The sequence below is a fragment of the Chiloscyllium plagiosum genome, chromosome 25 (assembly GCF_004010195.1).
Source record: "Chiloscyllium plagiosum isolate BGI_BamShark_2017 chromosome 25, ASM401019v2, whole genome shotgun sequence".
In the NCBI taxonomy this organism is placed as follows: Eukaryota; Metazoa; Chordata; class Chondrichthyes; order Orectolobiformes; family Hemiscylliidae; genus Chiloscyllium; species Chiloscyllium plagiosum.
In genome coordinates this window covers 41,598,099-41,611,573 of record NC_057734.1, presented here as the reverse complement: position 1 = coordinate 41,611,573, position 13,475 = coordinate 41,598,099, and the positions used below count along the sequence as shown (strand labels likewise).

The window sequence follows — 13,475 nt, the reverse complement described above, 5'->3', positions numbered from 1 at the left end:
AAATATATTAATAAATATATGGAAGTTATACAAATAATAAAAAGACTAAATTTAAGGCATTTGTTTATTTGAATACACGTAGCATTCTAAATATTAACATTATGGACATGGGTGATGTTAATCAGGAAACCATATGCAGATGCAGTCTGGGTGGAGATGAGGAATGATAAAGGCAATAAGTCACTTGTCAGGGTTGTGTACAGACCCCTAGACAGTAACCGCGTGGTCTGACAGGGTATTGAGGAACAAATAATGGGAGGTTGTCAAAAGGGGCACAGGAATTATCATGGGGTATGTTTAGACCAGAAAAATCAGATGAGAAAAAGTAGTGTAGAATGTTTCTGAGACAATTTCGTAGACCAACATGTTATGGCACCAAAAGAGAAAATGCTGGAAAATCTCAGCAGGTCTGGCAGCATCTGTAAGGAGAGAAAGGAGCTGACGTTTCGAGTCAGCTTTGACAAAGGTCAGTTAGACTCGAAGCATCAGCTCTTTTCTCTCCTTACAGATGCTGCCAATCCTGCTGAGATTTTCCAGCATTTTGTCTTTTGGTTTCAGATTCCAGCATCCGTAGTAATTTGCTTTTATCCAGTGTTATGGCACCAATCAGAGATCAGGCGATACTAGACCTGGCTTTGATCAATGAGATAGGCTTAATTACTGATCTCATAATGAAACCTCCCGAGTAGCAGTGACTATAATACAAGTGAATTTTAAATGCAGTTTAGGGGAGAGAAGTGTGGGTCAAAGACTAATATTAAAAGCATTAGCGCACAGCTATCAAGAATGAACTAGCAATTTAAAAGGATGGGTCAATAGGGAAGCAATGGCAAACATATAAGGAGATATTCCAGATAGTGCTAAATAGATGCATTCTAACAAATAAGAAACTTTCTAAGGGACAAACCCATCATCTGTGGTTCACTAAAAAAGTCAAAGATAGTATCAAACTCAAAAAAGACACATTATTCATTTTAGCAGAAAGAATAATAAACAAACATTGATCAGGCAATCCTTCTTATTCTGAACTTCCTTCTCATCGAGTTGGTCTCTACGCTGCGCTCTCATTTATGAAGTGGAGTTTTCACATCCCACTCACAACACACAAAGGAAGATATTTATAAGCAGTGAGTCATCTGATAGTTGGCATTTAACCTTAACATTCCCTGGTGTAGTTCATACCTTCCAAACTTTATAGCCATAGGTCCAGCGATAAGTGCCCCGACCAATCCTCCAACAGAATAGCTAGCCACGATAAAGGTCCAGAGCAGTGTGATGACCTGATTCTCCAGCTGTGTGCTGTGGCGCTCAATCCAAGTCTCATTGATAAAATTTTGGATGAACTGTCAATGTGAAGTAAAGAAAATACAGATTTAGTGTTAATTTAGCCTCTAATTTTGCCAAATATGGAAACAGCTGACCTTTTAAGTTGACCAATGCTCTAGACTTACAATTGTCGGTGCATTGATGATTGACAGGTTATATCCATATTGGAAGGTACCACCAATACTGGCAGCAAAGATGGTCAGGATGAGGCATCTGATCTGCAGCTGCAGGGCATCAAAACAAATAGGCTTACGTCATCACACCGACCCAAGAATTTTCACAAACACTTGTAAATACCACACAACATAGTGGATGATATCTTCTCCATGCTTAAAATCTGAGGAACCTCACTACATTTTCAAACAATCAACAGAAAATACTGGAGATAATCAGACCTGCTGAATACTTCAAGCATTTTCCATTTTATTTCGGATTTCCAGCATTGCTTTCAGAAATGATGATAACTGCTAGTACACCTTTACAGCAACAAGTGATTGTCGGCCATATCAAAACCTGATTTTGAAAAACAATTTATTTTTGAGTTATTGGCAATTGCAATTATGTTTGTTCTTTTTAAATGATTAAAGGGAAGCAATGGCCTAGTAGCATTACCATGAGGATATTAATGCAGAGACCCAGACAATGCTCTGGGGATCTACTTCAAATCCCACCGTGTCTGATGGTGAAATCAATAAAAATCTAGAATTAAGAGTCTAGCAATGACCACAAAGCAATTGTCTTTTTCGAAAAATCCCATCTGGATCAATGATGTCCTTTAAGGAGGGAAACTGCCGTCCTAACCTGGTCTGGCCTATATGTGACTCCAGACCCACAACAATGGGGTTGACTCTCAACTGCCCTCTGGGCAATAAATGCTGGTACAGCCTGCAAAGTGCACAATCCCATGAATGAAATCAAGGTCTCAAGAATATGATACAGTTAAACAGTTGCATTAGGTGTTTGGGTCAAAGTGTCAGATGTGAGATAAAGCTTTCATTGATACAGGACATTTCAAGTCCACAGAAGGTCAGGAAATAATCTACAGTGTTCTTGTTATGGCAAAGATATCAGCCAATTATTAGATTACTTACAGTGTGGAAACGGGCCCTTCGGCCCAACAAGTCCACACCGACCCGCCGAAGCGCAACCCACCCAAACCCATTCCCCTACACTTACACCTGCCCCTAACACTACAGGCAATTTAGCGTGGCCAATTCACCTAACCTGCACATTTTTGGACTGTGGGAGGAAACCGGAGCACCCGGACGCAACCCACGATAAAGGTCCAGAGCAGTGTGATGACGTGATTCTCCAGCTGTGTGCTGTGGCGCTCAACGGGGAGAATGTGCAAACTCCACACAGTCAGTCGCCTGAGGCGGGAATTGAACCCGGGTCTCTGGCACTGTGAGGCAGCAGTGCTAACCACTGTGCCACTGTGCCACCCACTAATGTACAGCAAAATCCCATACTGAGGAAATGACTATATAAGATGTTTTCATTTGTGATGAGCTGGTTACTCTCTGCTAGCATTCTAGGAACTTGAACATTATACCCACCTAAACAGACCAAAGACACGTCAAGCAAAGGCAAAGCAGCACGCTGATTAGTGAGGGCTGCACTAATATGTCAGCTCAGGTAACACTGTAGTGTGAGGGTTAATGTTAATGCATAAATTAAGTTGTCTTACATCATCAGTGATGAAAGATCACAGAACAACCAAACCTACTGGAGACGATGGCATCTAAAGCCTGGTCCTGCACATAGTTAGAAAACAATGTTCAATGAAACGTAATGTTTACTGATAATGAGATCTCCTCCTGCACTCTGCATCAACCCAAATCTCAGACATAACCGGACAACAATCATAGATACTGCTAACAGGAAAAATACTTTCAGAGCTAACACAGAAGACCATCTCAAACCAAACAGAATCTGACCATCGCTATTTGACATTCAACCACATTACTACCAGTGAATCCCATACTATTAACATCCTGGGAGTCACCAGAGACCAGATAATGAATTGGGCCAGGTTTATGAATCCAGTGGTTACAACATCAAACTAGGAATTCTGAGATTAACTAATCTCCTAATTCACAATGTCTGTCCACCAAGGCAGCAGTCAAGACTGTGAAGGAATAATAAATTCCTGGAGGAGTGCAGGTCGGACAAAACTCAAGAGGCTTGACACCCAATTGATTGGCACCCCATCCACCACTTTTCAACATTCACTCCCTTCAAAACTGGTGCATAATCACAACAGAGCGTACCATTTACAAGATGAATTACTTTTCAAGGCTCCTCTGACAGCACCTTCCAAACCTGTGACTCCTACCACCTAGAAGCACCTATAAGTTACCTTCTTTTCCACCCTTTCTTGACCCGAATCACCATTCTTCCACAGTCCCTGGATCTAAATGCCGGAACTCACTTCCGAGCAGCACCGAAGGTACTCCTACATTCCAACGGTTCAAGCAGCTCTCCACCATCTTTTCTAGAACAACCTGAATGGGTAATAAAAGCTGCCAACTAGTGACACCCACATTCCGCAAACAAATGAAAATAATTGCAGAACCTAAATAGAACCTAAATATGCTAAACAACACAACGAAAATATGGGCATTTCCAATTCCTTACAGTCTAAGAGACATTGACTGACATTTTAAAACTAACTTTTCATTTATGATCTTCGGACAATTATAACAAGGAGAAGAAAGAGTTTCAACCTTTCAGTCTGGCCTCAATTCCACCCAGTAGCAAAAGAACAGCGAGCGAGCAAGCACACTCGTGCACAGGGAGACACAGTCACAAGTTTGAGATCAACTGCATTTGACAGTATACTGTGTAAGTGGAACCCTACTCTGCGTGCCAGCATTAGCACCCTTGTCTCCGAGGCTGAGGGCAGTCCACCTTCAAAGACTCCAGATCACCTCAGACTGACACTTCAGATACGGTACTGAGGGAACGTTGCATGGTCAGAGGTACCAATCTGGAGAGGTGACATTGACCCCGCCCCTCCCTTTTCTTAGAATATGGTTTCAAACAGCAGTCGTTTTGCCCATAGCCTTGGCCTATCAGCGACACAGATTATCTTGTTATTGACACATCATTGCCTGCAGGAGAGGGACTGGTCACGACATTTTCCTGCATAAAACAATGACTACACTTCAAATGTTTTCCATCAGCTGTAAAAAGCTTTTAGCAGTTCCTTCGGTTCTGAAAGGTGTTGTATCATTTTGTTTTAAAGTCACACAACGCCAGGTTATAGTCCAACAGGTTTATTTGGAAGCATTAGCTTTCGGAGCGCTGCTCCTTCATCAGGTGGCCGACAGCTAGTGCTTCCAAAGAAAAACCTGTTGGACTATAACCTGGTGTTGCGTGATTTTAAACTTTGTACACCCCAGTCCAACACCGGCATCTCCAAATCATGACTATCATTTTTTAAAAATTTCTTACTTCCCCAGTGAGTTGTGGGCATTGCTGCCAAGGTTGTTTCTCATGCTGAGCTGCCATGGCCAAGTAGGGCAATTTCAAAAGGATATAAAGAGTCAAACACATTGGCGTTGCTCTACAGGCAGACTGGTAAAGACAGCAGATCTCCTTCCCTGAAGGAAATCAGTGAAACAGATGAATTTACATGACAACAGATGTTAGTTTCACTTTCATTTAGTGAGACTAGCTTTCCAATGTCAGATTTATTGACTGGGGCCCTTGAGCAGTAACATTACCATTACATTACTGTCTCATAAATATAGGTCATCTTGTTCAATGTCAATAATACTTCTCCACTAAGTGCGGTTGACAAATTAATGCCACTTAGAGGGTAGATTGTTGTGTTCTCTAGTGTCTACAGTGACTAGGACCTGAGATAACATTACACACACTAAGCACCACTTCCCTTTATTTCCTAGTTTTTTCCTTTCTTTTTTCCCCCGATTTGCCAGTCAGACACAGTTAAGTATGAAATCTTGTGCCTTTGGAAGTGCCAGACATTGAGGTGTTATGACAGTTATTTATTCAGAACTGAGTTCTGAAGTAATGCTCTGAAGAAATAGCTGTCGTAACACCTCAATGTCTGGCATTTCCAAAGGCACAGGATTTCATACTTAACTGTGTCTGGCTGGCAAATTGGGGGAAAAAGAAAACAAAAATAGGAAATAAAGGGAAGTGGTGCTTAGTGTGTGTAATGTTATCTCAGGTCCTAGTCAAATTTGGATTACACTGACCTATTCAACAAACCTGTGCAAGTACTGGCAAATTTGAAGTGTGAAGTATGGTTCTTTTGTATCCTTGTTTAGCACCCAACTTGCAGCTAAAATGAACTTGAAGATACCTGCCGTGGTAAACTGTCTGAAAAGACTGAGGTAAAAACAATGACTGCGGATGCTGGAAACCAGATTCTGGATTAGTGGTGCTGGAAGAGCACAGCAGTTCAGGCAGCATGAACTGCTGACCTCTTCCAGCACCACTAATCCTGAAAAGACTGAGGTTTGGTTAGGGAGTGTCTGAATTTGAAAGACAGTGTTGCTGCATTCTCACTGGGGAGCAGTGGGGTGGGTGTTCTGTTCACTCAAAGGCTGCAACTCAAAGGAATGGTATTCAGCGCCAGCCTCTTGTCATTTAGTGTAGCATTCATTAAGAGAGACAGACTGCCTTTAAGAAGAGGCATCATTATGTGTTTTCAGTGAAAGCTGCTCAACTCCTTGCTAAGCACAGAGGCAGCAGTAGTGCAGCAGACACTCAGCCCTTAGCTCCAATCAAGTTAGTGAGGAGGCAGCTCCAGATTTGTGTTCTCCTCACCCCCACTGGAACTGGAGGAGTCAAGTCAGGAATCACAATCCCACTACCCGAGCAATGCTGCAAAGTGCTTTTCGTACCTTATATTTATTTTATTCAGTACTTTATTTTTAAATTATCTTTCTACATACTTATTTTGTTTTATTCACATGCCTTTTTTTAAATCAAAAAGTGTGAGAGAGCGTGAAAAAGAGAGAGAGAGAGAGAGAGAGAGAGAGGGGGAAGAGTCAAAGAGAAAGAGACGGGAGCCATTCACTTCAAACATCTCCATGGTCAGATGCACAAAGCTTGACCAGTATAACTGCCCAAATAACTTACCAGTTCCATTTGTGAACTTCTACAGTGAGAAAGTTAGGTGAATGGTCAGATCCAGGGACAGGACAGCACCAAGTTTGAAAAAAGCAGGAAAGAAGTTGAGATAATCAAACTTCCTCACACAGGGGGAGAATTCCCTGTTGCATAAAGACAAAGCAACAAACGGTCATTTTGTAATATCTACGTGCCTTTATAGCAGAAGAAATTCAATTACAACCCTGTTCCTTTGTTCGAAAGATATTTCTAAAACATTTTGGCACATTTTGTGGAAACTATTGTGTAGTTTTAAAACTCAAAAGATCAAATGCCATTGAATCACTTTTCTCCACTTTGTTCACTCGCCAAAGAGAGAAGAAGAGAAGCACTCTTGTGAGAATGGTTGATCAAGTGCACCCACTTGGCAAAGCATTGATGACTACTTAACCAGTGACAGAGAGGGCTGAATATAAAAGTATTCACATAGCACCAAAGATAATTCAAATAGACTATATCTCATTATTATCTGCCTATTAATGCCAAATCTTATGCTTGTTTTCAATCACTGACAAGGTTTTAATAATGTTACTAAGTAATCACTAATATGTTACTGGAATTGTTTTTTACAATTTTGATTCCTTTTCTTAGTTTGGAATGTATTATGGAACGTGAGCACCTTAATGTTTCCCCTTCCTTAAGCATACAATTGATGGCATCTGAAATTCCATAAACCCTCCGTTTATTCAACAATAAATGTGCCTCCTTAAGTACCCAGCAGTCTTACTCATTATTATCGCGGCATTAACAATCACTTTGCTGGGGCCCTCATGGTACAGTGGTAAGTGTCCCCAGCCCTGAACTGAGGAAAACTTGGGGTCAAAACCCATCTGCTCCAGAAGTGTGGCATAACATCTCTGGACAGGTCGATTAGGAAAATTAGTGGGTTAGTTTTTTTTTAAATTGCTTTGCTCTTAGGAAAAGGTTTTCAGAACTTAAACAACATCTCCTTGGACCAGCCTGTTATATTTTTAACACAGGAGTACAAATATAGGTAAGGGGCTCTTGCGGCATTGTGGTAGGGCCAGAAAGTCTGAGTTCAAGTCCCAACTAAGCCAGAAATATCTCACATCATGTCTGAACAGATTGATTCAAAATACAAGAATAGAAGTAAGCCATTCAGCCCCTCAAGTTAACTGCACTAGACCATGGTTGATCTGATAGGGTGGCCTTAACTTTCCCAGAGTGAAGAGGTCAGGAGAAATGGTGTTGAGGTCAAGATGGGTGTCATTAACATGGTGTACAGCTCTCAACATGGTGTTGAGAAGGCGAAATTAAATGGATCAATAATAGCTGCATGCAATTGATCTTGAGACCCGAGTGAAACATACAACAGAAAATTGTCAAGCTTGGGACAGATCGTTTTACACTTATTTTGAGAAGTCAAGCGCATTATGTCATATTTTTGAACTCATTTTGAAGACGTTTGAGCATTTGAAATTGACTGCACCTTATGCTGAGATAATGTGCACGCTCAGTCAGTATGGTGCTGGTGTGATTACAAAACACTTGGCTGGAAGTGAACAGTATGAGAATAAAGTAAATGTTTTCCAAACCGTGATGGGTCACATGATTTCGAGCTGCAGTTTAACCATCATTGCCACCAGATCACACTACATTGGATTGTCCTGAAATGAATTAGATTCTGGACTTGTTTTATTGCAAAACTAAGGACGTAATTGGGAGAAAATGAGCACGGCAGATTGCACTGCCTTTCACCAATGGAACCAGTTGCAGATTACAATCTTAAAATAAAGAAACCTTCTCATCGCTGTGGGTTTGGCACAAACTTAGAAATTGTCACCTTCAGAGAAAAATTCATGCGAGATCTCAAGAACAATAAAATGGAGGACAAGCGTTTATGCAAATGTAATAAGCTAACACGGAAGGATGAGATCACTGCCATGGAAATGGCAAAAAGAGATGGATATAGACTATAAGACAACTCTCAAACTGACAGGGGAGGCTCACCAGATAGAGTCATACAGCACAGAAACAGACCCTTCAGCCCAACTCGTCCACGTCCACCAGGTTTCTGAAACTAAACTAGTCCCATTTGCCTGCATTTGGCACATAACCCTCTAAATCTTTCCGATCCATTTGCCTGTCCAAATTTCTTTAAATGTTGAACTCGCCTCTACCAGTTCCACTGGCAGCTCGTTCCATATACGCACCATCCTCTGTGTGAAAAAGTTGACCCATCAGGTCCCTTTTAAATCTTTCATCTCTCTCCTTGAACTTATGCCCTCTAACCTGGGGAAAAGACCTTGGCTGTTCACCTTATCCATGTCCTTCATGATCTTATAAACCTTTATAAGGTCACTCCTCAGCTACCTACATTCCAGGGAAAAAAAGTCCCAGCCTATCCAGCCGTGTCTTGTAACTCAAAATCTCCAGTCTCAGCAAAATCCTTTTAAATCTTTACTGTTTAATAACATCCTTCCTATGACAGGGCGGCCAGCATTGTGTGCAATATTCCAAATGTGGCCTTACCAATGTCTCACACAACCCTAACATGACATCTCAACTCCTGAATTCAATGCTGACCAATAAAGCCAAGCTTGCCAAATACCTTCATCACCACCCTGTCCACTTTCAACGAACTATGAATCTGAACCTCTAGGTCTCTCTGTTCAGCTGTATTATCGAGGGCCCTACCATTAACTCTATAAGTCCTCCTCTGGTTTATCTTACCAAAATGCAATGCTTTGCAATAATCTAGATTAAATTTCTTCCATTGGCACAATTGATTAAAATTTGCACTCTGGAGGTAACCTTCTGCCCTGTCCACTACACCTCCAATTTTGGTGTCATCTGCAAACTTACTAACCATGCCTCCTACATTCACATCCAAATCATTTATATAAATGATGAAAATCAGTGGATCCAGCAGTGATCCTTGCGACACATCACTGGTCACAGGCCCCCAGTCTGAACAACAACCCTATACCATCACCCTCTGTCTCCTACTGCCAAGCCAATTTTGTGTCCAATTGGCTAGATCATCCCGGATCCCATGTGATCTAACCTTACTAACCAGTTTACTATGCAGAACCTTGTCAAATGTCTTACTAAAGTCCATGTAGACAACGTGTACCGTTCTGTCTTCATCCACCTCTTCAAAAAACTCAATCAAGTTTTTAAGACAGGATTTCCCACACACAAATCCATGCTGACTATCTTAAATCAGTTCTTCCCATTCTAATGCATGTAAATCCTAGCTCTCAGAATCCCCTCCAACAATTTACCCACAACTGACATCTGGCTGACCAGTATGTAGTTTCCTGGCACTTCCTTCCAGCCTTTCTTAAATAATGGCACAACATTAGCCACCCTCCCGTCTTCTGACACATCACCAGTGTCTGTTGATCTTTAAGAGGCCCTATTCCCTTTCTAGTTACACTTTTGCCCTTAATACACTTGTAGAATCTCTTTGGATTCTCCTTAACCTTATCTACCAAAGCTATCTCATGTACCCTTTATGCCCTCCTGATTTCCCTCTTAAGAGTACATCTACAATATCTTTACTCCTCAAAGGAATCACTTGATTCCAGCCATGCATAATTGCCATTTGCCTCCTTCTTTTTCTTAATCAGAGCCTCAATATCTCTAGTCATTCAGTTTCCCTACTCCTGCTAGCCTTGCCCTTCACACTAACAGAAACATGCTATGACTGAACTTTGTTATCCCACTCTTGAAAGCCTCCCGTTTGCCAGACGTCCCTTTACCTGCAAACAGCACACGCCCACCACCCCTCACCCCCACCCCACTTAACGTTGAAAGTTCCTGTCGAATACCATCAAAGTTGGCCTTGCCCCAATTTGGAACTTTACCTTGTGGACCAGGCCTGTCCTTTTCCGTAACTATTTCAAATCTAATATAATTATGGTCAGTGGTGCCAATATGCTTCTCCACTAACACCTCAGTTACTTGCCCTGCTTTATTTCCCAAGAGGAGTCTTTGCCCCTTCTCTAGTAGGGTCATCTACATACTGAGAAAGTTTTCTTGAACACACTTAACAAATTCTTCCTCTTCCAAGCAGTCCCAGTCAATGTTTGAAAAGTTAAAAACCCCTACTATTATGACCCTATTATTCTCACGGCTATCTGCAATCTCCCTACATATTTGCTGTTCATTTTTCTGCTGATTATTGGGGGGGGGGGGGAGGTGCTATAGGACAATCCCAAAGTGATCACTGCCCCCCTTCAAATTTCTCAGTTCCACCCATGTAGCTTCACTGGATGATTACCCAGGAATATTCTATCTAAGTACTGATGTAATGTTTTCCCTAGTCAAAAACTCCACTCCCCCTCCTCTCTTGCCTCCCTTCTATCCTCCCTGTGGTATCTGCACTCCAGAACATTGGATTGCTGGTTCTATCCCTCCCTCAGCTGTGTTTCTGTAATAGCTATGATATCCCAGTCCCATGTTCCCCTCCTTGCCCTGAGTTCATCTGCCTTACCTGTCAGGCCCCTTGCATTAAAATAGATGCAGTTTAATTATCAGTCTTTCTTCATTTTCTGCCATGCTCTTGCCTGCCTTGTCTACTTAACCTGCTCTCTAACTTCTGTACCAGCCTCAATCTCCTCTCTTGCCTCACTACTTTTTAGGGTCCCACCTCTTCACGCCAGACTAGTCTAAACCCTCCTGGGCAGCCCTTGCAAATCTTCCCTCCCAGGATATGGCTCCCCCTCCAGTTCAGGTGCAACCCTTCCTTCTCATTCAGGTCATTTATGCCAGAAGAGAGATCTCCATGATCGAAAAATCTGAATTCCTGCTCCCTGCATTCACTCCTCAGCCATGCATTCCATCTGTCCTGTTCTCCTATCCCTATTCTCACTGGTATGTGGCACCAGGTGGAATCCAGACATTCCTACTCTCAGTGAGATCTCAGTACAATCCAACTCATGGCTATCAAGTTCACATCTCAGAGTCAGAACGTTAGATGCATTGTTCACACAATAGCCACCAACCTGAGTAACAACAGAATACCAGCTTGCTTCTTACCTACTTGGACTTCAGCAAGATTTTGATAAGAACCCACATGGTGGTTTGACAGCAAAGGGAACAGCCCAGGGAATCCAAGGAAATTTGAATTGGTTGAATAGCAGGAAGTAAGGGGAGATAGTCGAGGGTTGTTCTTTTGTGACTGGGGAAGCCTTTGTACAGTGGCGTTTCACAAGGATCTGCATTGGGGCCCTCGCTGTTTATGGCTTACATAAACAGCTCAGTCTGAAAGTAAGAGAGTTGATCAGTAAGTTCATGAATAACACAAAACCTAGTGGCCTGGTAAATAGGGAGGAAGATAGCATTACAGGAGGATTATCGACAAGTCAGTCACACGGCATCAGTGGCAAATGGAATTCAATCTGGATATTAGAGAGGTGATGGACTTAGACCATAAAACCATTTAAAAAAAGCACAAATAGGCCATTCAGCCCATCAAGTTTGCTCTGCCATTTCATCAGGGCTGATAGGTGTCTCAACCTCAGTCTCCTTCCTTCTCCCCTTGATCCCCCTTACTAATCAATAACTATCTATCTCTGTCTCAAATACACCTTACTTCCACAGACCTCTGTAGTAATGAGTTCCACAAAATTACCATCGCTGAAAATATTTCTCCTCATCTCAGTTTGCTCTGAGGCTGTGCCCTTGTCTCTCCTACTAGTGGAAACATCTTCTTCATGTCCACTCTACCCAGGCCTAACAGGATTCTGTACGTTTCAACCAGATTCCCTCCCATCCTTCTAAACTCCATCGCATACAGAACCAAAGTCCTCAACCGCTCCTCACATGACAAGCCTTTCATCAACAGAATTGTCTTTGTAAACCTTTTCTGGACCCCCTCCAAGGCCAGCATATCCTTCCATAGATATGGGGCACAAAACTGCTCACAATGTTCCAAATGCTGTCTGACCAGAGACTTATGCAGACCCAGTAACACATCCCTACTCTTGTATTATAGCACTCTTGAAATGAATGCAAACATTGCATTTCTATCTGTCCCTTCTTTGCCCACTCTCCCAGCCTGTCAACGTCCTTCAGCAGCTTCCCTGTTTCCTCAACACTACCTGTCCCTGCACATGTATTTGTGTCATCTACAAACTTGGCAACAATACTCTCAGTTCCTTTGTCCAGGGCAAAAGTAAAAGTAAAGTTGTCAGTTCCAGAGGACTCTAGGGTTGCTCTGATGTTAGAGATAGTTTGTGATGGTTTAACCTGATGGTCACCATGTCTCATGTGAAGTTAAGGAGTAGGGAACTTTACGCAGAGCTCAATGTGGGTTCAATTCCCACACTGCATTCACAAGTCAGCCTTCCAGCCAACTGAGCTAAGAGGCTAAAGATAGACATGACAAATGGGTAGGTCCCTGGAAAGCACTAGGAATGCGATGAACCTTGGTGTGTATGTCCACTGGTCCCTGAAGGTAATAGGACAAGTGGATAAAGTGGTGAAGAAGGCATAAGGGATACTTGCTTTTATTGGCCAAGTCATAGTGTTTAATAGCGGGGAGATGATTGCACTGGAGAGGGTATAGAGGAGATTTACCAGGATGGTGCCTGGGCCGGTGAGTTTTAATCATGGAGAGAGATTGGACAGACTAGGATTGTTCCCTTGAGAGGCGACATGATTGAGATGTATAAAATTCTGAGGGGAAGGGAGGAAGGAGGTTTTTCCCCCTTGATGGAGGGATCAATGACGAGGGGGTATGGATGGAAGGGAAGGGGCAGGTGGTTTACAGGGGGATGTGAGGGAGGGAGGGAGAAAACCTCTTCACCCAGAGGATGGCAGCAATCTGGAACTCCACAACCCCTCCTCCATCACCCTCATTCTCCCCTCCCCATCACACCCCTCCACCTCCCCATCACTCCCCTTCTCTATCACTCCCCTCCCCCTCCCCATCACACCCCTCCCCCTCCTCATCACTCCCCCACCTCCCCATCACACCCCTCCCCCTGCCCATCACACCCCTACCCCTCCTCATCACACCCCTCCTATTCCCC

General features: G+C 42.7%; 1 protein-coding gene across 3 annotated transcripts in view; it reads right to left on the bottom strand.

The window, feature by feature from the left end:
• Positions 1-13,475, bottom strand: part of LOC122562786 (solute carrier family 2, facilitated glucose transporter member 11-like) — a 71,013-nt gene that overhangs the window by 57,189 nt on the left and 349 nt on the right. For 2 of the 3 annotated variants that reach the window (XM_043715966.1, XM_043715968.1), the window contains exons 2-3: positions 1,452-1,550; positions 1,183-1,343 (exon numbers count right to left, since the gene is read on the bottom strand). In XM_043715966.1, coding sequence (XP_043571901.1) covers positions 1,183-1,343; positions 1,452-1,550 — 260 coding nt within the window. Of the gene's footprint in view, positions 1-1,182; positions 1,344-1,451; positions 1,551-6,441; positions 6,576-13,475 lie in introns of all 3 variants that reach the window. The other variant, XM_043715967.1, reaches the window with a different exon arrangement.